Below are 25,897 nucleotides of genomic sequence, written 5' to 3'. Positions count from 1 at the left end.
ATATGTATCTTCGATGTCCTGATGAAATTGTTTATCAAATATATCATTTTCAGATGGAGTGTATATGTGTTCATAATGTTTGGCAAAGGCCTCTGCAATGCTTTTGGGGTCGTTGTACACATTTCCGTTATCATCATGGATTTCTGGATAGGTTCGTGTGATTCTCTTCTTTCGTTGTTTTACAAGCTTCCAAAATAAACGAATATCGCATTCAGCTGCAGAGTCCAGTTCACGATAGACCTCTTTCATATGGTGCTCGTACTCCGTATCTAATGCAATTCGAAATTGTATTTTGGCGCGTTTATATTGCCGGTATGACTCGTGAGTCATTCCTCTTGGTCTTCCCTCTGATATCCAGATGCGACGTAGTCTCCTTTCGTTTGCATGGAGGTATTTGATCTCTTTTGTCCACCCGGGGCGTGTGTGTGGATTAAAATTAGACTGAGGTATACTACATGCTGCATTGTTTAGGAGAATTTGGACGAGGTCGTCAAAGAATGAATTTGTGTCGGAGTCAGATTGAATTCGACGAGTTTCCAGTTTCTCTAAGGAAGCATGGTTCCGTGACTTATATAGCACACTTTTTTTTGAGGTTTTAAAAAAGGTGTATCATGTGTACATTAAAAATGTACACATGATACACCTTTTTTAAAACCTCAAAAAAACAACAACAAAAAAACGGATTTTGGTGGTGGATTTTATTTATATAATCTATTATTCGGACACAAATCATGCAAAACTTCAATTTATTATTCGGGAACAAATAATACAAAACTTCAATATCTGACAACCGAGCCCCTGTGATGCTCGGCACTTACGGCCTTTGTGCAGGGAGGGAACTTTATCGTGTCACACTTGCTGTGACACGGGGCCTCGGTTTTTTGGTCTCATCCGAAGGACCGCCCCATTTAGTCACCTCTTACGACAAGCAAAGGGCACTAAGGACCTATTCTAATCTGGGTCCCCACAGGAAATGAAGTTGGAGGATCCATCATAGAAACCAAATTAAGGTTATCTTGTCACATATTTAGTCATCTACTTAGCCGGACAACAATTGCTCAGCTGGATAGATGGTGGAAAGACATGGTGTCTGCGAATATAGCTGTTAAAGTAACATGGATACAGTATATGATCCCTCTTGACCTGTCTCCCGTGGGGATCCGGATTAGAATAGGTTCTCAAGTACCCCCTTGCTTGTCGTAAGAGGCGACTTAATGGGGTGGTCCTTCGGATGAGACGGCAAAACCCGAGGCCCCGTGTCGCAGCAGGTGTGGCATGATAAAGATCCCTCCCTACTTAAAGGCCATACGCCCCGAGCTTACGCCTAAATGTTGCAGCCCATCACCGGCAATGGTGATTTCTTCATATGAGTAATAAAATTCTCGAGTGGGACGTTTAACAACATACATGTACAATGAATCAATCTTGACCTGCCTTTGATCAGAAATGTGTAAACCAAACGCATTTACTTCGAAAATATAGTGAAAGGCGAAGACCCATTGATTGTTTTCATATGGTGTCCGGGTAGGGCCATTTGCAAAAGCGTGACTGCGCGTTAGTCACAACACGCCATCACGCCAACAAGCAACACACCTTCGCGCTCTCAAGCCAACAAGCAACGCACCTTCGCGCAGACAAGCAACGCGCCCTCGCGCTCTCACGCCAACAAGTAACGCACCTTCGCACCGTCACGCCAATAAGCAATACGCCTTTGCGCCGTGTTGCTTGTTGGTGTGACGGTGCGATGGCGCGTTGCTTGTCTGCGCGAAGGCGCGTTGCTTGTTGGCGTATTGTATGGTATTGTTTATTGACCAAGAACCATACAGTTCATAGGTATAAAGTATATACAACAACTTATATAATGAAATAGTAACAAAACATACTATATCATACAGATGGACATGGACAGGATAGATAGTGAGGATAATCTTATAATAACTGAGATCTAATAGATGAACATTTATATAGGTATTTACCAAGTTTACATTATTCGGTAATACATGTATTTCCAGTTGATAATAGTTGGATAAGCTTGAAAGTGGAGGGGTGTTTATAATAATATTTCTTTAAATACTGTTTTCTACAATCATTATAAAAAGGACATACTAATATAAAATGATATTCATCTTCAATACTATCTGAACATAATTTACATTTTCTTTCGTTTCTTGGAATATTGCTAAAATCTACCTTGTCCAATTTCTAATCTATTTGAGGATAATCGGTATTCACTAGTATTTTGAACATACATACTTGGAACAGATTTTGTAAGATACAATTGTAATTTAAAACCTTTATTGATATATTTATATAAGTTACATTTTGGTGACGTCTTAAAAACACTATAAATTTCTTGTATAAACACATCTTGTAGTCTTTGTTTTACTTCAGATAAAAATTTGTTTTCATTTATATCATAAGTACAATTTCATACATATCGCTTGACGGCGTGTTGTGACTAACGCGCAGTCACGCTTTTGCAAATGGCCCTATCCGAACACCATATTTTCATGTATTTGTTTCTCTCCACATTATATATTTAATCCGGAAAACAATATATTGTAGCGAACAGTACAAAAGGGAATTTATATTGCCTCGCTAGTGAGCTAGCTTTTCTAGCGATGTGGTTGAGTCTCTCTCTTGATCACGCAAGTTAAGCAACAGCGAGCGTGATCAGCACTTGGCTGGATGACCGCTACACATTACAAATTGGTGGCTGCGTAGTGACTGGTGTTTGGCGGGAGGCCTCTACAGGTAGAGTCTCTTTGGAGCTCTGGGTACGGACGTGGATTCGTCCGGAAACGACGGTGGTTGTCGTCGGGAACGGCGGATGCCGTTACTGAGCAGGTGCTAAACACTCAGAGAGGACTTGCGCTAAGGTTCGGGACGAAGTGTTACGGACAGTATAAGAGAGAACTTAAACTGCCTCGCAAGTGAGCTAGCTTTTCTAGTGATGTGGTAGAGTTTCTCTCTTGATCACGCAAGTTAAGCAACAACGAGTGTGATCAGCACTTCGCTGGGTGACCGCTACACGTTACAATATATAGACTATCTGTGCAACAACCGACAACTCCTTATTTCAATGAATGATAACACATGCATGCATATCGAATATGTGTCAGTGACCATGTTTTATTATTGCTTACGGTCAAAATAAAGAACACACAAACAATTAACTTTGCAGCTTTTGTGTGGGAAATTAGTCAGAGACAAAATATAGATATCATTACAATTGTCAGCCAAACTTGCCGTTGGGATGTTGGTGATGTCAGTTAGTAAAGGCTTGTGACAATGCGCTTCTTTAGGTTAATCTGTGTCCGATGTGGGTGCTCGAGATAATACATCACTACTACCAGACCATAAAATGCAGCTGAGGAATTTACATGTACGTAAAAAAAAATCACTGCCTGTACATGTGTGTTTGTGAGACCATCGTTTATAACAATATGCAAAACAACTATTTTGGGACTATAAATATGACAACATTTATTTCACAGACAATGAGCTAAAACAACAGATATTTCATCATCCCCTGGCTGCTGTAGATGCACTATTTCCACCGCCGCCCATTCCACCCAGTAAACTCAACATCAGGAGTTTATCCATTTTAGCGCCGCCACCACCATTTAGCATTGACGCCATTAATAGGGGATTCATACCCATCCCTCCGCCAGAGTTCTTGTTGTTGAATAGGGACATCATCATCATATTTTGTGCCATATTTTCACCAAACTGTGCATGGACATCTTAGAAAATAAAATTGAAAATATAATACAAAGTACCATATAATTGAATAAAGAAAATTTGTTTTAATCATCTGAAAGAAATTTAGAAACTGGTGTTTAGCTATACTTTTATTTCCGATATCACTTAATTCCTATTCATTCGATTACAGGTTTACTCTGTCCTTACTTTAATTTTAACATGGATGGGCATACAACTTTTGACAGTCGCAGAATAAATGTCAATATAGATTCCTTTCATAGAAGTTAATATCATTGTGTAAAATATCGAAGTTTAGATTGGTGCTTATATATCTACAACAATGTGAAATACTAGTACAGCTTATGGACGAAGTTGTCGTCAAAAAGCCGTAAGCATTTGCCTTGTCATAAAAGGCATAGATAGATATATCCCCCTCTTCCTATCGGAGCGACATCAAAGTGCTGCGAAATAAATATTAACCTACATTTATTTTCTGTTACTAAGATTCGTTGCAACTCCACGTTTACTAACAAAATTTTAAAATGAAACAACATATTCCATTTATATGAGGACCTCTCCTCAGCTCGACAGTTCATCAGTAGTAGCTAAGTGTATCCTTGCGCGGCCTAAGTATTTATAAGGGTATCTTATTAATAACATTTTTGTAAATTAGGATTTGTAATCCTGTCTTGTTGCATTACATTTTAAGGAATTATTTTACCTATGCTACACGATATAACCTCACATGCTACAGTTAGGTTTTTTTTATATGCCACTTTGTAGTTAGAGTAAACTGCCTCAAGTTAGATTATATCGTATAGAATAGGTAAATATTAATTCCATTCCCGAAATATATTTTAGTGTTCATGGGTAGATCCTAAATAATGAGTATATATTTAGATATAATTGTCTTTCAAAATTACACGCTAACAGAGATTAGATGTTAGAATTTAAGTACACGTAAAACACAAGGTCGAGAAAGGAAAAGGTTAGTGCTTAAAGAGATGAATAAAATATTTATTCCATACTCACATGAAATAGTCAGTACTAGTGCAAAAATAAGTAGTCCTTTCATTTTGACCTATCTATTGCACCAGACTGTGCACACTGTGGTGATATGTTTGTCCAAAAGAAACCTGTCAACTGGCAGTGAATTTCTGGTTTTATAGGGGCTACAAAAACGTCAACGGCTATTTTTACTTCTGCCCAATGGGCAGTAGACGGAACTTTTGTAGACGGCGGTTCATGTAGTGGAGCCTGTGATTTTACAGTGGATAATAAAGATATATCATTGTTTTCCTAGATTTATGATGGTGGAACTGTCAAATATAGTTTTGATAAAAGATGAATGACGTCTGTTGTGTCACTGTTCGTTGACAATCTTACAAGAGTACCCATCTCAAAGATGTCATATATTTTACAGGAATGTTTCATACATATATTTTTTAATAGATATGTCGGAACGACATGAGTAGACTACACGTACAACTAATGATTAACCGTCACGGTGTCAATTAAAACTAAAATTGACCTTTAACTCACCACATCCGTATCTACATGTAGTAATTCCTTGACAGTCTTAAAGTGCTAATGGTATACTCTACTGATAGTAGGTCAGTTGGAAGGAGTTGATCAGTGAGACAGATTATTGTTTACAAAGTCCAGATATAGAATTTTCTACTCAAGGATAACACCACGTTCATTTTAAAATCTTTATTCACTTGCATAATTGGCATTTAATTTGAAATATAATCCATCACGATTAATCTTGTTACATACAAAAATTTCGAAAAATCAACCTCTTCTTCAACAAAAAATATTTAAAACTCCTCCGCTCTAAAATTTAAATCGACCTTCTCGAATGGCTGCAAACTAGAAATGGAAAATGGGCTACTTGTCGTTACGGATGACATAAAATGTTGTTGGGGGTGATACATGTTATCTATTGACCCCATGGTATATATGGTTTTATATAACGTTGTTTCTGACCACTGCAGCTATGCAATAAATTGTAAAGACTAGCACATGTTGTCTTATACATTATATTTCTAAAACTCTATTAACGAGAGACAAGTGTATTGCATTAGTTACAGACAGAAAGTTTGTAAGTTTTTGAATCACGTAATGCACTCTTTGATACGCATGTACGTGTTTGTGTGTGTGGGTTTTTTTTTTAAGTTTTAAATCAAGATAGGCTACTGCATGATTTTGATTCCGGATTTCTCCATTTACCTGGGCCCGGTTTTTCGAAAGCTGATTAACTTTAACACAGTGTTAACTCGGTGTTAACTTCTGTGTTAAAGTTAACCATGCGATTATAACTGTTTTTCAAAATGCGAGTTTGCGTTAACACTGTGTTAACGTTGTGTTAACTTTAATCCACCTCCAGTACCTGTGTTAAGTCTAAACACAGTGGTTAAAAATGGCCGCCTACTTCATTTTCTGTCCGCCTCAGACCAAAAATCATGAAAATTTCAAAGGCTTAGACATTCTGAGGTGTGTATTGATGCTGAACTATGAGGGTGTGTTGTTTATGTTGTCATAAATTGATATATTCGTCAAATCTCATGAAATTTACCTAAGGGGAACAGCTAATGGAAAAATCTAGTACAGTTGGATGATGGTGTTACACTTTTCTGTCAGTGGCAATATCTTGCACGCATCTATAGATACTTTTGGCAGAAACTTTCAATAAGGGGGGGGGGGGGGTGTCAATAAAACTCGTATTATATTCACTAATATGAAATCCTGCAACAGGACCCATGCTTAAGATGTAATTTTACCTAATTTTGGCTTCCAAATGTCAAAGTGTATGCAGGCCCTTAGTTCATGATGATAATCTCCATTGAGACGCCAACTTTAAAGGTCATAGGAGACGGTTTTTAACAATACGTTTTCTCTCCATAATTATCGACTTTGTTTCTTAGACTCCTCATAAAAATACTTTTTTAAGATTAAAAACAATATTAACTCGAAGAAATTGAAGTGTAAAGGTAGTCGGAATAGAAAATTGTTACCCGATTATCGTTCCTGATTTCCTGAATTTGTGACGTCATAAGAGACCACACTCAGATTTGCGAATCAAAACAAAGGCACATCCATAGACGATTTATTCGCAACTGGAGGAGTTTTTGAATGGGGAACCATAGTTTGTTATACAAGGATATCACTTTGAACTCATAATTAATGCAAATGCCAGCCACATATACGATTTTTCATCGGAGTACGAACAAGAAGATCGATCAAGATCCTATTTATTTCGAATCGGTTGAAACAATACTGACTGGTTAATGATAAATGTATGATAATTTCAGAGTACATTCTCTGATGACAATAAGAGAAATACAGATAGTTATTCTTGCGCTTTCTAACCCCATGCAGACACAGCGACGCATCATCTTTTTTTTCCGGGGGGGGGGGGGGGGGGGGAAGGTTGACAAAAAAGGTGGGCACCCTCTCATCCCCCTTTGGTTTTATGTGCCCAAGTTCCACCCTGACTCGGATATATTTTATAGCCAGATCGAAATTTCCTTTACACACATCGTGAGCGCCGTTTTTTGAATTTATTTTCATAGGAGTTTTATACAAGTATTTAGTTTAACAGGTGAATCTAATAAATATAAATGGCTTCAACATTCTTTTACAATAAAATTTGCGACATTAGGGCCTATATGAAGAATAATTTACCATCACATTAGCCGCTATAAGGGCTCTTTCTTGCGTATAATGGTTGGAACTGGAAGCCAGAGGAAGAACGATTTCTTCGTCTGGACCAGTTACTGAAGGAACTGTCGAAAAATCCGAATGTCCTGATTGTTTTTGTAGGCCATGCGTTATGGACGAGTCACACAGACAACTTTAGGTAGCCAAAGAATTTCTGGTGTGCAGTCCAGAAAAACTAATTCAAACAGAATAAAACTTTCTAAACAATTTTGGAATATGTTGAGTCATCGTGGGGTGTGGGACGATGATCGGTTCATAAGTTGTACATAGCCAGAAAATCTGCACAGTATGCAGGAACTCCCGTCGGAAACTGTATGTTTGGCTGTCATACATCGTCGGACACAGGATATCCGACGAAGGCAGTCAAATGGATACAAGAAAACGTAGAAAAAAGAATAATCTGCCTAATTTATCAATGGCTCACGTTCTCATTTATACAAAATAAATTTATCGAGCTTTAATTCTTACATGTTGATTCATTCAACCGACCGGTTGTTCAAAATCCTCGGCCTTTAACGTTATTTTTTGTTTAAATTTTTTTACCCTAATAAGGAAACCAACGTGCAAATTAGTGCTTCATTTAAAGGGAAAAAAATCATTCCCCAACTCTTGCATGACCGTAAAAATTGGTTTATTTCACCTGGTATAAAAACTTGTAATTTCAATATGCTCCACCATTTGCTTTGAACATTCTTTTTCAAACAGAAAAGAGAGGGGGGGGGGGTGTCTGATAATGCAACTTTCAACATATAAAGTTAGACCTATTCACCTTCAATTTATTTACTTATGTATTCAGAGAGAAAAATTCTGATCAGAAAAGCTTCATATAACTATTTCATAGTCAAATTTCATTTCTAAACAAATCAGATCATGTTTATACTAAATTATGAATATCTGTACTACAGTGTACATGTAGTCTACCGTCATTATATAGGCCTACAGTACAGTCAACGTTTTGCACGATTTTCTCGTCTTCGCCGTGCTTGCCGTTGGTTTGTAGCCTAGTCGAAAATAGTTAGAACTGCATCTGGTCGAAGATTTAATTTCATAAATCCATTAGTTTTTGCCAAAGTAGAATGAATACAATAACGAAACTGATCCTCATCAACCCCCGTAATCGCGTAAAATGATTGTCAAACAACTTCGAGTTCTGTGTTCTCGGTGTAGATTTCACACCCAAGTCTTTCTGAACGTTGGATCATTTAGACAAAAGTATATAGAAATACCTGACTTGCTACATTACAGTTGAATGTAAGCACATTGAACATTTTGACGGCTAAAACCCGCAGTTGTTAGTATAAACAAATACACATTTGCGTCAGGCTGGTCTCTTTTGACGTCATCAAGCAAGGGAGATAAGTCATCTTACTATTTTGATACTTCACACCACGGCAACATTTGACGGTCTGTAGCGCCTGTTATCTTACGATTTTTTCTTAATGACTTCTTTATATATGTTAAGCAATTAAAGAAGAACACATTTTCGTGCAAAACAAATTTTTTTGAAAATCGTCTCCTATGACCTTTAAACACTATCGTCTGCACTGGCCTTGACCTTTTGAAAATCCCTTGTATCATTTACAACTGATTCAAATGAAGATTTGCATGCATGAAACGTACATACATGTATTTTCTTTTTGAAGGCTATCTAATATAAACAGTATTCAATTCAGGCTAATACAGAATAGTTGTTAACACAAACTTAGGAAGAAGAGTTTTTCATTGTTGATATTCCATATTAATCTCCCTTAGTAGAAATGGAGTGGTGGATCAAGTGTTATGTTTAAAATAAAAAGAATATTAAAATAAATAAATGCATAAAAAGAACATAGATATAAAATGCTATAAATATGTATGTGAACAGACTATCATAAGGTAAATTTATTTATCATTATATCTAATACCTCTATGATTATTCAAATTGAATAGACTATAATAAATGCATTAATATTTATACAAGTATAAGTGCATGGCTCACAGTCACTGTCATGTATTTTGAAACAAAACAATACATGAACATTTCATCAGCTATCTCCCACAAACAAGACTTTTATTTACTCCTGCATTCTTATTGTTTACATAGGAAGTACATGTGCATTATGGGTAATCAAATGATTAGCAAGTGGTTAACTCGGTTAACACAGTGTTAACTAATCAATGTGTTAAATTGCTTTCGAAAAACAGAATTTAACCATTGTGTTAGCTAATCACTTGGTTAGGAGTTAACACTGCGTTAAACTTAACCACTGTGTTAAAGTTAACCAGCTTTCGAAAAACCGGGCCCTGATCAATATATAGTGCTCACGGCGGGTGTGACCGGTCGACAAGGATGCTTACCCTTCCTGGGCACCTGATCCCACCTCTGGTATATCCAGGAGTTCATGTTTGCTCAACTCTTAATTCTGTATTCTTAATTTTATTATAATAGGACTTATGGGATTAATCACTGTTCGTTATCTTCACCTTTTCATGACAAATAAGTTAAGGTTATACATGTACATGAAGGGGTTTTAACAAATTCGTTTAAAGTAAGCATTTCGTAAATTTTATCGTCGTTATAATGATCTAATTTGCAAACACAAGCTGGCATTAGGTCGAATGATATCTGACATGTTTCATACCAATTGCTAGACAGTCTCTTATATACTGATTTTTGACTATAGGTTACTCCGTTTACCTGATCAAAATGTAAGACTTGCGGCGGGTATGACCGGTCGAGAGGGGAGCATACTTCTCCTAGACACCTGGTCCCACCATACGTGTGGTATGTCCATGGGTCCAGTAATTTTGTATTCTTTATGAGATTGACCACTGTTCGTTATCTTAACTTAATTTCTGATAAAATGCAGTAAGGCTCTAAGTACCATAAAAGGAGTTGCAAATACTTAATTAATAGGGAGCAGATAAACACACCTTTCTGAAAGTATACATGTATATTGGTCAATTGCAAGATCTAAATTAAACTATGGTTGTAATGTTGGGATTTCTTTTTAGATCTATCATCTGGGTGTTACGTAATTTCCAGTAACATTTCGAACATCTCCCAAAGATGATTTTTATGTTCAAGCGTGCGAGTGAACAATGCAACGTGGTCTCAAATTTAAATCAAATCTGATAATCAAATCTATAAGCAGATATTTCATCCTGAATAAAAAGATAATGCAGGGGAAAACCCGATATGTGCTACTCGAATCTTCTATACGAGGTGCATTTTTAACAAAGAACACAATGTATATTTTTCGACTTCGACAAAGCATATGATACGACTTAGAAACACGTTATTTTACACGATATTTATGATATTTGTCTCCCTGCACAGTTGCCTCTATTTATTAGAAATTTCTTTTAAAAAGATATTTTAATATTTGCTTAAGACCAACCTCATTACATGTAATAGAAGATGGGTGTCCCACAAGGTAGTATTTTATCGGTCACGTTATTTAGCATCAAAATTAACAGTCTGGTCGAAGTATTAAATAACAAAATTCAGGGCAGTTTCTGCGTAGATGATTTTGTGGAAACACTGATACGATAGTTAAAGACCAAAACACATGTTTCCAAAGTACACAAAATTATTTGCTATTTGTCTTCCTTATGCATATACATGTACTAATTAATTCTAATAGTTAATTCGCCGAAATATATAATGATTAGCCACAATAGGGATTTAAATACATGTATATGCCCCGAGTCTAAAAAATCATCTCATTAGTTAGGACTTTCTTCGATCAGCTGATTGTGAAAGTAGTGTTAGATATATTTAAGAAATCGACTTTTATTCGCCATTATTCACCATGGACAAGATTTATTTCGATGTTTTCAGTTTGCGGTAAATATATCTATGTTCAATAAATTATCCAAATATGAAGCAGATATGGAAGACTCCATGGTGTCTTTTATTTCGAGTTCACTAGGATATATCGAATTACATGTAGGATATAGCTGGCAAAAAACTATAAGTTTAGAGATTATAAATGATTTGAAAAATCTGTTATTGAAAATGTTTTATTTGCAGTAAACGTATTATATTCAGCGATGTATTTTAGCGCTATTTGAAAAAGATACAATGTACCCTTTGCTGAATCAAGTACACCGCTAAATGTTTATTGGTTTGGGACAACTTACGTATTGTCACTATTGTCGCATAAGGCATTAAATCAGATCCAATCGAAACAAGCAAAAACGTAATTTCCGCTGAATATCATACACGCCAAATAGTATACATTTACAGTCCCTAAAATTGATCTATAGTACCACAGACCAAAAATGGTTGATATGGATTGACTTTTTAAGTATGTGGTATACATAGTGAATGCCCTGTTCCAATCGCGAAAGGTACTTTTTTGGCACGGTGGCAGTGGGTTTTGTTTATTCATACAGTATATACAGACACAAATATAATTTTATTTCTATCTTTAGGGCAACAACAAATATATATATATATATATATATATATATATATATATATATATATATATATATATATATATATATATATATATAACAAACTTAAAACGCTATTTGATTCGACGACTCGCTCTGACGTTACATATCTGGTGAATGATTTGTTGTTTTTTGTCCAGTAACATAAGCGATAAAACGTAGCAACATAAAATATCAATATGACATATTCTTAATAATGCCATTCTCGAAGTAATATTTTGGCAATGGATAGATTGAACAGAAGAACTGATAAACAAGACCACGAAAGATAATCGATAATCTTAAAGGTTGAACACTACGAACGATGGTTTGATTCGGGTTCGTTCAGGATAGGTCAGATATTCATTTGAAGTATGGAAATAATTTCATTTATACTATACTAGTCATTAACCCGTGTATGTACGGGTGGGTATTAGACAATTGTTGTGAATTTGGAAGTAAAAATCAGATATTGGAGTCATGAAATCTTATTTGAATAAAGGTAGAAAGCACATTGTATATGTAATGATATGTACATACGGTGTGGCCGTTGGACTGAGCGAAGCATGAAGTGGTTATTGGCGCGGCGTGGCAAGTGATAATTATCTGCTCTAAAATAATCATACTATTCATTTTGAACATATTGAATATTTTAAAAATTACAAATCGTACACCAGAATCTTGTACTTTCAGCAAACAAAATTAAAACACGAATAGCTGTTTAAGCAACTAATGAATAAAAAATGACGGTGCCAATATGGATAACAAAAATTTCAGTGAACGTATGTAGAGATGATCTTTTTTTCTTTTGCTGATCCTGACTTTTTTCCTTTTACATGAAAGGTGAAGATAACGAACAGTGATCAATCTCATACTCATATAAGCAATACAAAATAGAGAGTTGGGTAAACACGGACCCCTGGACACACCAGAGGTGTAAGCATCTCCTGTCGACCGGTCACATCCGCCGTTAACCCTATATAAGTGTTATCTTTAGAGTCTTGCTTCGCGAACGGGCCTTCGACCCGTAAGAGCTCGGTACATGTATATACGATGTGACCGTTGTACCGAGCGAAGCATGAAATGGTCATGGCCTTCATAATTCTGTTAAGTTCGGTAAATTAGAATTCACTGACTTTAAAATGCATACTATTTATGGAATTTCCCGCCAGTAAGATCGAAATATAAGAGGGGGAATATAAGAGGATAACCACAGGATCCGCCTATTTATTTACCGCGGGGAATATAAAGCCAGCCAAAGTAAACCGTGCTTGGTGACGTCACATTTAATTTCCATTTTTTTCTTTCTTTCAATTCAAACAATTATAAACAACAATACTTCTTGTTTGCAATTTAAAAGACAGTTAAAACTAAACAAAATGGAACACTTCTTGTATACGGTCCCCCAAATTATGGCGCTAAAATAAGTGCCACTGAAGGCGGTTTAGTATATATATACATGTATATATATATATATATATATATATATATATATATATATATATATATCCAAAATTGAAATAGAGTCTCAGTTATCGGATTCTAATATTAAAAAAATATGAAAAGAAAACACAGAAATCCTCCGTAAAGCTTTAGCGCTTTCATTACATCTTCAGAAGCTTTACAAAAATGTATACATAGCAGTATCATAGTAACAATGATTATGACGTCAAAGTAAGCGGAACGTTAAATGTCTATATTGTGACATTATGGATAATGTACAAAAATGATCTGGAAAAAGTACGGGAAATCATAGGCAATTATAAAAGACTATTAAGTTTTGGCTTTAGAATACCAATGAAATGTTTTTCTTTTTCCCGTCTCTGAATAGCACTGGCACATCTGAGTTTATAAAATGGGAAAATGTTAAATCGTTTTTTACCACACGTTTCCAGGTGTGCACTTAACTGGATTTGTCTGTATTCAGGTGTACTGATGTGCTGCTTATGTACACGGGCACGGAGAGTGTTGCCAGTTTCACCAATGTAATATTCCTTGCATCCAGGACATGTGATGGCGTATATGACATCCTTTGTATCGCATGCCATGTTAGCATTAACTTTAAATTCTCGTCCGTTAAAATTATAACTGGTCCCTTCTGTAATGTAGTCACATGTACCGCATCGAGGGTCCGTACACTTTGACACTGTATAAGTACGGTCATCTAATTGGGAGGAACAAAGTATTCTCATAAGATTTTTGGGCTGGCGTTTACTGCTAATAAAACGACAGTTCTTGTATATGCCTTTTGTTTGTTCATCTCCTCTAAGTAGCCTGTTTAATTCATAAACAATTGAATTGATGTTTTGATTTCTCGGATTATAAGTATGTACAAATGGTATTATTTCTCCGTCATTAGCACATCGTGTGTTTAAAAGTAGCTGTATCCTACCGCACTCCTTAGCCTTCATTATTCCATCGTCTACAAGTTGTTCTGGGTATTTTTGGCTTAATAAATACAATTTTAATTCCTCCAAGCGGATATCCCTTGTATCGGTATTGCTGACAATGGTGCAAATCCTTCTTGCGAGATTATATGGTATAGCTGTTTTAGTATGGTGGGGATGGCACGATCCGAAATGCAGGTATTGGTGTGTATCTGTGGGCTTATAATAAATATCCGTATTTAAGCTGGTATTTTCTTTTAATATAAGAACGTCAAGAAATGGCATTTGCGTATCATCTGTTTCCATCGTGAATTTGATATCCGAGTTCATTTGGTTTAGTAGATCGTAAAACTCCGATAACTTATCGACATCATCATCCCACAAGATAAAACAATCATCTAAATATCTCTACCATTTAGACTGTATATTATTTGCAAATTCTGCCCCCCCCCCCCCACAACGTACATAGCTGATCATGTAACTTATGTTCTAGATAACCTAGGGTTAATGTTGCATAGGTAGGTGCGACTTTTGTCCCCATTGAGGTTCCCTTAGTTTGGAGGTAATGATGGTCGGAAAAAGCAAACGAGTTGTTGTCTAGAACTAATTTTAGTGCTTCTAAAATAAAATCCTGTTGGAATCTGTCATTAAGTACATCGGGATATTTTTCCATCCAGAATTTTACCGCTTCCAATCCTAATTCTGTAGGAATATTAGTATATAAACTAATAACATCCAGAGTGACAAGTTTAATGTTGGAGGTGACCTGAGAAGGTTAACGATTTATAAAATCCAGATCGTCTCTTACAAATCTGGGTACTTTTTGGCAATATGATTTTAAAAGTATATCCAATAAATGACTCAGTCTCTGCGTTGAACAGTTTGGTCCTCCTACTATAGGTCTGAAGGATAAGTATATATATTTAATATTAAATAAAATATGATAAAAGGTTGTAAAACGTAAGCGCTTTCATTTTTAAAAAAATAAAAAAAAATCCTTAAAAATAAAGCGCTTACGTTTTACAACGTGTTGTCATATTTTATTTAATATTTTACCTATTGATTACCGGACACTGAGACAATGCTTCACGTTTGGATATATATATATATATATATATATATATATATACACAACAGTGTCGTGGCCTTTATATATATACTGTATATATACGTCACGTAAAACGGCAAAAAATCAAAAATTAAGCCGAAAATTGAATTCCTTGTGTGAAATGAAGTTTTAAAAAAGTGGTTTTTAAGCAGTATTTTAAAATTCTAAATAAATACAATGCAAAAAGACGTACAGTTTATGTTCCAAAATCGATAGAATCCGTTGTATAGGAAATTGTCACGTGTACGTTATCTTACATGTAGGTAATTCTCCTGAATATACTCGTCATTGATGTTGATGTAAGCAAACTGGGATTAGTATTAGATATTTTTGATTACTGGAAAAACGATAATCAAGAGCTTATTATTTCTATACTTTGAGAAAGCATTCGATTCAGTTGAGTGGAATTTTCTGTTCAAAACTCTAGAAACATTTTATTTTGGAATTAATTTTATCAAATGGATAAAAATACTTTATAAAAATCCTATCTTCCGTTTAAAAAATAATGGCTGGATCTCTAGAACATGCCAGAGGCACAGGGGAATTAAGCAAGGCTGTCCAATTTCCGCGATTTTATACCTCTTTGTTGCAGAAATTCTATCAGATAAAATAAAATCTAATAATTCGATTCACGGTTTCAAAAATAAAAACTTAGAAAATGAAATTAAAAATATTCAACATGCAGACGACATGACACTGGCTTTAAGTGATACCGATTCTCTAAAACATGCAATAAACACCATTAAAAGTTTCTGTGAATTAGCAGGGTCAAAAATAAATTCCACAACAACAGAATGTATTTTACACGGAAACCTGAGAAACCAACTTGAAACAGTAGAGGGAATAAAGGTAACTAAGAAAGCCGTAAAATGTTTAAGTATTTATGTAGGTCAGGATAAGATTGAATGTTACAATAAAAACTGGATGAAAATATATCACGAAATTGAAATGTTATTTGAATCATGGAAAAGAAGAAAACTATCATTATTTGGAAAATGTACAATCATTAACTCATTGGCTTTATCAAAATTGACTTATGTTGCAAGCATTTTAGAATTACCCGATCCTAAGTTTATAAAAGACATCAATAGGTCGATATATATTTTTTATGGAATACAAAAGATAGAATCAAAAGGAACACATTGATAGGGGATATTAAAGATGGAGGGATAGGTGTAGTTCATATAGAGTCTAAACTTTTTAAAAGCCCTAAAAGCCATGTGGATTCCACGCCTTATTACAAGTAATCGCATCATTAAAAATATGCAGAAAGTTTCAGCAAAATTTTAAATCTTGACATTGATTATTTAGCTAAGACTTCTGAAACATCAACCTACAATTATGGCATTCCTAAAAAAAATTCAGTGTTTTATAAACAAGCGTTTTCTTGCTTCAATCTTGTCAAGACAACACAAACCAAACTCTTAACTCCACTGAAAAATTCTTTCTACAACCAATAATCAATATGTTTTGATGATTGGATAAAAAGTGGAATTTTATATGTTAAAGATATTTTTAATGAGGATGATGATATTAAAATCAGGTAAACAAATTTATGATTGTCTTTCTAAGAAAACGAACTGGCTATGCGAGTACATGTATAAAATGATAAGACATATTTTTAAAAAATTTGAACTCGGATATGATTTTTCTAAAATTCCCTACGTGAAAACCAAAAATATTGATAAAAATTTATGTTTACAACATAAAACTAAAATTTTCTACTCTACTTTGATAAAACAAATTCCAAAAACCCTCGCTTACAAAGCTAAGTAGAGAGTTCCAAATAACAGATAAAAAGGAATGGGAATTAATATTTTTATTGAAATTAAAGTTAAATACATTGAAGACAAATCCTTAGCAGAGTTTAATTATAAACTAATACGCAACTTATTGAGTAATAATCTCCTTATTAGCAAATGGAACAACACTGTAACAAATAAGTGTGAACTGTGTATAAATGAAATCGAAAACACAAAACACCTTATTTTTTATTGTATTAATGTACAACATATATGGAAGATCGCAAGTACCTGTATTAATTTCACAATTACTTGGAAACATATTGCTGTTGGGTTTTATATAGATAATACTGAATTGATAAAGATATTTATCTATTTTCTTTCTTTTATTGCATTTATAAATGTAAGATGTATTGTAGAGTTGTACAGGTTGATGAGACAAGTGATTTTGTTATTCGTTCCATCAAGGAATACTTGAGATCGCACTGTCACGTTCTCAGGTATTTATATAAAACCAAAGAACAGAAACTTTTTCAAAATTTTGTATCCAATCTATAGTTATACTATGACATTCTTTATATCAAAATTTTAACATATAAAATTTAAACATTGTTACTACTGCTATTATATGTATGCATGCATATGTATGTATAACATATGTATATCTGTGTATTATATTTACTTGTGTCACATCTAAAACCACTATTCAGAGGGTCCTTTCCTCTAATAGAGCTGTCCAATGAGTCGGATATGAACTGTCGTGATATGTGTGGACTCATTGTGGCAGCGTGGCGTTTTTGAAAAAAACAACAACGTATCTTTATTATACACACACTTTGCCAAATATGTTTCATTCCTCCACTTGAAATTATGCTGATGTAAATTAATAACTACAATTGTTTGACATATACCGTATCTATTTTGATTTCATGGTAAAATAATAACCATATCTTATACACATTGTATCTTATACATGTATTTCATTTGCTTTGTATATTTGTATATGTTTTGTCTTGTTTCATAAATAAAAATCTTGAAACAAAAAAAAAAAAAAAAAAAACAAAAAAACAAAAAAAAACCAACAAAAAACCAAAACAATTTCATCTAGGATTGAGAAAGGATATTTGATTATTCCTATTTTACGAAAAACAGTTTAGTAAGTACAACAATGGGGTAAAAACTTCTAAAACGTTTTAATCGACATTTTAGCCCACGGACACTTCCGAAATGGGGGCTGGCCCCAACATCCATGCTTGATTTTTTTTAAAAAAATCTATATAATCGACTCACATGATCAGCTTGGCTTATAGGGGGCTACCGCCCCAAGCCCCCGCTTAATTACGCTCAAACGCCGTCGGGCTTTCTAATCAATTTTATTACACAAAACATTGATGAGTGTGAAACCCTTTGTCTCAACATCCGTGGCGAAAATGCAAATGACGTTTTGTTTACAGTCTGCTTAGCAGCGACAAAGGGAATTACTGTTCATGCACGGTCGAGTGCTATTGGGGACTGGTATACTAGAAACTTCCTAAAAAATCAACAATGGCAACAAATTTAAAGTGGTAAAAACGTAAGCGTTATATATCATATACGTTTAGGTGGCAGACAGTTTTCAGTTTACTTTATTCACTCACACCATATTATGGTACATGAGGTACAATATATACAATATTTACAAATAGAATAGATTATATGCAAGGTACACGTGAAAAAAGCAGGGAGTTGTTTTATATACATAAAATGAGTCAAGGAGGACAGAATTGGTCATATATTTTAGATATAAAACTACACAATTTGATAAGTACATTAGGGTCTGAAGTTGAAAATTTGAAAACGTTAGGTTTGTGACAATATTTTCTACACAGATACTTTCTTCTATAACATTCAAAAAACTTACATTCAAGGATAAAATGATATTCGTCAGCTATCTGACCCGTATTACAGATATGGCAAGTTCTTTCGTCTTTAGGAGTGCCACACCATCTTCCAGTCTCTACTGGGAGTTGGTGATTTGAAGTTCTAAATTTAATAAATATTGTTCGAAGTTTTTTAGGTAAAGTATTTAAGTATTTTTCAAACCCAAATTCACTTTTCGTTCAACAGTAATTTTTAACCAGTTTGTATTAAAAAAAAATGCTTGTTCATTCCATATATTGGAGTGTCCACAAAGATCAAAAATATTTTTAATACAAGATAACCAAGAATTCTTATAACTTTCTCTACAGAATAGATCATGTACATACTTATACAAACTACACACAATCTTACTATCTGGATTTAAAAATAACCTTCCTCAGTAAGAAATCATTCTTGTATACACTGTTGCATATAAAGGAAAGCGGCCAGTTTCTCCATAGACCATATAATTTGGAGTACTACTTTTTAAGTTGAAAATATATTTTAAAATTTTTAAGTGCATTCACTCAATAATGTCAAGATTTTCGAACCCCAAATCTCACAACCATACAAAAGTACAGGTGCAACAACTTTATCGAACAAATCAAGTTGACATTCAACTGATAGATTATATTGTCTAATTTTTCGTATAACCCCATACATGGCTTTTTGGGCTTGCTCACATAAATGGTTTTTTCCCCCTTGTTAAACGACCCTGATCTGGAAAAATTATACCCAAATATTTGAATTCTTTCACAATTTCAATAACTTTGTTATCAAAGTAAAATGTATTATTTGAAGGTCGACCTTTGGAAAATACCATAATTTTTATCTTATCGACGTTGACATGTAATTTCCACTGAATACAATATGAACGAAACTCATTAAGAGCATGTTGTAATCACACTGCAGACTCTGATATAATCACTGTATCATCGGCATAGAATAAAATAAAAAGTTTTAAATAAAGTAGACATTGGTTTTCGTCAGTGTTTGGTATACTTGAATTAATAGAGAGTCCAAGAACGTTTTTGCTAGAAAGAAATTCATCTAAGTCATTGATATAAAGCGAGAACAAAAGAGGAGATAAATTTTCACCCTGATGAACCCCACCCCAATCTTACAGTTAAAAAATTCAGACGACTGGCCATTAATGGATATCATAGACTTAACGCCATCATACATGTTTTTTATATATGTAAAACACTTGCCATCAATACCGTTTTTTAACAATTTATACCACAACCCATTTCTTCAAACAGTGTCAAATGCCTGTTTAAAATCGATAAAAGCACAATAAAGTTTCTTTTTGTTAAACATTACCATATTGGTTAGAAAATGCAACGTTAATATATTGTCAAGAGTGGAATACCCTTTCCTAAAACCTGTTTGACTTTCACTAATAAGATTATAATTGTCTACATACAATTCCAAACGTTTACATAAAATAGAAGTGAAAAGCTTACCAAGACAACTTAACAGTGTTATTGGACGGTAGTTTTCAGGTTTCGTTGGGTCGCCTTTGTTTTTGAAAATTGGCTTTACAATGCCTATTAACCATTCGTCGGGTATAATCCCACTATCAAAAATCAAATTAAATAATTTTGTATATACGTGCAAAATATAGACAGAGATGATTAAATATGTTTATTCAATACATTGTCAAAGCCTGCTGCCTTATTATTTTTCAATTGTTTAGCCGCAGCTAAAATCTCCTCTTCACTGATTTCGACATTCAAAAAATCATCACAATCATGTTCGTCAGTATGACTATCAGAACATTCATTCATAGTCTTCAAAAAATCATACATTGAGTTGATATCAACAGCACATTTACCTGCACTTTTTGAACCATTTAATATTTTCCAATAATCTCTAGAGTTTGTAGAGCGCAAGAATTTTAACTTTTGAGCGATGTCTTTCCTATACTTTTTAATATGTGTATCCATCACTTGCTTATATTTCTTGCTTTCTAATTTAAGAGTCGCTTTATTTTCTAAAGAGGCATTTTTATTGTGCAGTCTTTTCGACAGACGAAAATTCTTCCTTGCGATTCTACACTCTCTATTGAACCATGGTTTGTCACGCTTGTTTTCAAAACCATTTTTCTGACAACGTATACCAAATGTAGATTTAGCTGTACTTAGAAGTACATCACATAATTTATCAAGTACAAAGTTTACTGTATTTTAACATTACCTATTTCCATGTTGGTTAAAATATGTAGTTCGTTTTCTATGTCCTTGACCTTAGAAACATCAACGTTCCTGGGAAAATTATTTGCTTGGTCCAGTGACCACAGTTTTACACATGACCGCGTTTCAACAATGCCCTTACACCTTTTTTCTGCTAGAGAAGCAGGTAGAATAGAAAACGAAATAGGATTGTGTACATCTGAAAACAAATTACAGAAGTCAAAAATATCAAACTCTTGAATAAATTTGAACATATGTGCACTAGCAAGTACATAATCTACAGTAATGCTACTTTTACATGTTAAACCTCCCACAGATCTATCACTACCAACAGTACCAACTCGCCCATTTACGATATAAATATAATTATTTTTACACAGATCGATCAATTTGTATCCAAAATTATTTACGTGTACATCTTTTACTATCCTATGGAGAGGTATTTGAAAATCATTGAATATCATGGTCCTGGTCTCAATACTCGTCTTAAAAATATCATCACATTTGTGTAATTATGTTCCCCAAACAAAGTTTGGGAACATATTGTTTTTACTCTGTTTCTTATTATTATTATTATTATTATTATTCTTTTTCTCCGGTACTTTTTTGTCCGGTAGTGTTCTCAGAAACTACAAAAGGGATCGATATGAAACTTTCCAGGATGATAGTATAGCGTTTGTAGATGTGCATAGTGATAGTCATTTTGTTTGCACGTGCATGCACGCGCGCGCACGTGCATTGCAATTTTGGTACAAAAAATGGAAAATCAGAATATTGAAGGAAGCGATATAAAACCTAAATAGGATGATAGTATATCATTTGTACATATGAAAAATAATAGTTATTTTGCCAGCACGCGCACGCATGCGCGTGCACGCGCATTACAAAATTTGTACGCTAACTTTGGAATCAGTCTAACTTTTTTGTTGTTCATTGAAATGGCTTGAAATTCATATCATAGGTAGATATTGAGACCCTTAACTGATTTACATAGTCAAAATTACCAATTTGCACGCGCATACACGTGCGCTTCATTTTGATTGGATAATGCTAAAACGTTTGTAACTATCTTATTTATGAAGCGAATGAGATGATATTCACAGCATATGTAGACAATATGTGTATCTATATGTTGGTGGAACAAAAAATGCCAACGCACACGCGCATGCGCGTGCAACGTTTTTTAAATGTTCAATTTTTAAAGGACGATAACGTTTTTGTTTTTCATCAAATTCTATTCATATTAGGGGTTTAGATGTATCTTGGTACTCCTTACAAATTGCTGTGGTTAGAATTACTGCTCATCACGTGCATGCACGTGTGCTGATTTCTGATTGGACGATTTTAAAATCGCTATAACTTCCTTATATTTGGTGGAAACGTTATGAAATTCATACTGTGGGTATATGATACAAATGCCTGTTGAACGACATCAACAAAAATTCGGAATCATACACGCGTGCGCGTGTATGCACGTGCAACGCTTTCTTTCATTTCTTGGTACTGAAATGACCATATTGAACGTACTACATGTAATTAAAGGCTAAAATAAAATGATTTTTTGCTATATATTCACAAGGACATCACTTTTTAATTGGGGGAGGTTTGGGGAACATCTGTAACGGTCCCCGTTACAATTAGAACTAGTTGTAATTGAAATTCATCAGCAGAAAACCAGTCAGGTAACTGACCTACTCTGGAGTTAAAATCGCCCATCAAACATACATATTTACAATCCATAGATACAGAAATAAGTTCATTCTCTATGTCTAGAAAACAATCAGGATTAGTATTTCTCTCATATCTACGTATGTAAGATACAAATATTCTATGAAAGAAAGGTATGTAAGATATTTCTATCTTTCATATCACGTGACGTTTATCTTACATATCCCGTGACGTCATAATCAATACACAACTAGCTTGCAACTTACCTCGCCTCGATTGACGAACACTATAGTGCGTATAGCGTCTGCAAAGATCTTGTACAAAAAATGACAGATTGTAATGTCCCTGACAATCTCCAGGTGTATGTGACCGGACACAAAAATACGCATTCCTTGAACAATTAAACTCTACTGCACACTCAACAACAGTCACAAATTCCTCATACACCTATGTCATCCGGTGCATTATGCCACTTCACAGAAACCCAGCCCACACGGTCTATTACTTCTAGGCCTACCTCCACATTCACTCTGTCAACGTCTACTGTCTGTGTCTCAGGTGAAATAAGTGCCTTAAATGTCCATGAGACTCGAGTCCTTGCACGCGTGAAAAACGAAAGTCTAGCCATGCCCATATTCACCAACAAAAACCACTTGGAATTTCTCTTCACACACTCGTCATTAAATAACTGCTCAATTAATATCAATATCAATGCTCCTCTAAGAAAAAAAACGTGCAGTTGTGGCTTCATATTCTGATTAGGTCTGTCAAAATGTTTCGCGCTGATGGACTGTTGAGTTACGTCACGCATCACCCTGATTATTGATTTATTCAAAGAGGAATAACTCTAATACAATTCACTTATACACTCGTCGGCCGATTTTTTGTCGGCAACGTAGTTGCCAAAATGAAGGTCGTAGAATTCGATTCTGGTGTTATTTTTAATGTACAGCGAAAAATTAATTAATTGGGAATTTCTCAAAATGGCGCCGCTAGGTACAAGGAAAACGGAAAACTCTAGAAATATGAGAGAAAAATACTCTCTTATGAGTTGCCATGAAATATTAAGGTGATTCCACCCTCGGGGTTGCAAAAAAGCGGTAAAACCCTCGGCAAAGCCTCGGGTTTCACAGCTTTTTTGCAACCCTCGGGTGGAATCACCTTATATTTCATGGCTACTCATAAGAGAGTCTTATAATCTACTACCCTCTGGAGGTAAGTACACAATACCACAGATCATATCTTCATCGGTATTAACAATGGATTTACTCAATTTAAACCAAAGAATATATTTACAAGAATTATTTACAATTTTTACATGCTAAAACAATACCACCTGACCTAACCTTTGAGAGTTTGTCTATTTTTTGTAAACAGAGTGTAATTTGGAATGTTGATGGAGTCAGCATCATAAGTTTTTGTTTCACTAAGTCCAATGATATCAAATTTTGACATCAAATCGAAAAATTCAGAATAATTTAGTTTGTTTTTAATGCCACAAACATTCAAACTCAGACATTTTCTTCGGTTCTAAAACATGTGGGTAGGGGGTATACATCGAAGTCAGATTATGACAGAATAGTGAAAAATAATATATCCCTTTTATTTTAATACTTGTATTTCATATTGGTGTAGTTAATAAATTATGACCCTAAATTACATGTAATATATAAATACTGGTGCTGGTGCACAAAACATGCTCTGAACAGGTGCCCCTTTTTTGCTTTGATTTTCTCTCATTTGGACGAATCCGCACCACCCCCACATCATCACAGTACCAAGCATGGGGATTTAGACACTGTGCATAATCAAGAACCCTATCTGCCCGTCTTAAAAATCTACCTCTCATATGGGGCCATCCACCTTCCCTCTCAGCTACAGACCTTTTGCTGGACCATGCATGTTTTCACCGGAATTTCTTCAGCAACTGACCACGTGTCTTAGTTTCGTATTTGCACCCATCTATATGCTAGGAATCATGGTGACACCTACATGGTGTACATGTATATCAACATTTTTAGTAAGCACTCGGCTACATTTGAAATGCATCCTAAAATTATTATATACATTTTTACACATGTAATATCACTTCAAATATGGTGTATTTCCATTTTTAATCGCTGGATGCATGTGCCAGCAATTATTAGGAGGGTACTCAAAAGTTTTCTAATCAACGGCACCTATCGGCAAATTTACAAAGTACTCAGAACAAATAGTGTAAAAACAATAACTCTGGGTAGACATTAAAAATGTCCTCATGCTGTGCGCTTCTGTCAAAATACCGACGCAGTATCATATATTTCTTAATGCATTTAGAATAATCTTGTGCTGCAATAGCAAACAAATGTTTTATGGCTCGTTTTGAAACGCGTAACGTTGGATATGAAATCCGCGTGAGTTGGAAGCGATCGCGTGGTTTGGCTGTTTGCAAACAATCATTGGTGTTGCTAAAACGTGGAATAGAAATTGAAACGGCGTAAACGTAAAATGCTTAGCTGATATTATGGGAGTGATCGTCATTTTGTAAAATCAAAAGGCTTATTGTATTATGAACAAGGGCAGCAGAAATTTCATTGAAAACGGGAAGTCATTCTTATGTTCCACGGTTTCATATACTTCATAAGTTATATATACTTACATTGTACATGGTGTATGCAAGTACGTATTTTAAAATCGTAATATCGTACTATTTAAGAATGCACTTGTGTACATACTACCTCTTTTCCTGGAGTTGTCATTTTCTGACACCCCCTCTCCCACCGATTGTGACAGTATATTGTTTCACAAACATAAAGAAAATTTAAAAAATGAAATACCGAAAAACAAATAACCTTTCAAATCTTATTATTTCTTCTCTGCTATTCACCTTTAGAAATGATTTTACAAGCCTATCCAATTAATTAGAGGTTTTCATTCCCCTGAAAACAACATTGAAAAGATAAAGCTACAATGGCAATCTCTTTTTCTGTTCTCTCCCTTTTCTTGTGAAAATGTGATCGCCATGCATTTGATAACTTATTCTTTCCATTCTGTAACCATATCTATTGC

General features: G+C 34.6%; 1 protein-coding gene across 2 annotated transcripts; it reads right to left on the bottom strand.

Annotated features, from left to right (window-relative positions):
- Nucleotides 1-3,204: 3,204 nt before the first annotated feature.
- LOC125681962 (uncharacterized) lies at nucleotides 3,205-24,835 on the bottom strand. 2 transcript variants are annotated; one of them, XR_008800292.1, is made up of 4 exons: nucleotides 24,692-24,835; nucleotides 20,453-20,565; nucleotides 18,988-19,109; nucleotides 3,205-3,746 (listed from the first exon to the last, which is right to left on the bottom strand). XR_008800292.1 is itself a non-coding variant. In XM_048922255.2 (3 exons), exons 1-3 carry the CDS (start codon nucleotides 24,706-24,708, stop codon nucleotides 3,526-3,528), a joined length of 351 nt encoding a protein of 116 aa, XP_048778212.1. In that variant the 5' UTR covers nucleotides 24,709-24,835; the 3' UTR covers nucleotides 3,205-3,525. The 2 variants fall into 2 exon arrangements, 1 of the variants encoding a protein (XP_048778212.1); XM_048922255.2 differs by lacking the exon at nucleotides 18,988-19,109.
- Between the last annotated feature and the right edge of the window lie 1,062 nt (nucleotides 24,836-25,897).

The sequence above is a fragment of the Ostrea edulis genome, chromosome 2, assembly GCF_947568905.1.
Source record: "Ostrea edulis chromosome 2, xbOstEdul1.1, whole genome shotgun sequence".
Taxonomy (NCBI): Eukaryota; Metazoa; Mollusca; class Bivalvia; order Ostreida; family Ostreidae; genus Ostrea; species Ostrea edulis.
The sequence above is the reverse complement of the archived record's forward strand: the minus strand, read 5'-3'. Positions and strand labels throughout refer to the sequence as shown.

Bases quoted from the DNA above. Each gene is read 5' to 3' on its own strand.
- LOC125681962 (XM_048922255.2), bottom strand. The intron at 3,747-20,452 runs GTAAGCTTTTCA...TTATTTTCTAAG, and splicing joins AACACTGTTAAGTTGTCTTG to ATGTCCATGCACAGTTTGGT.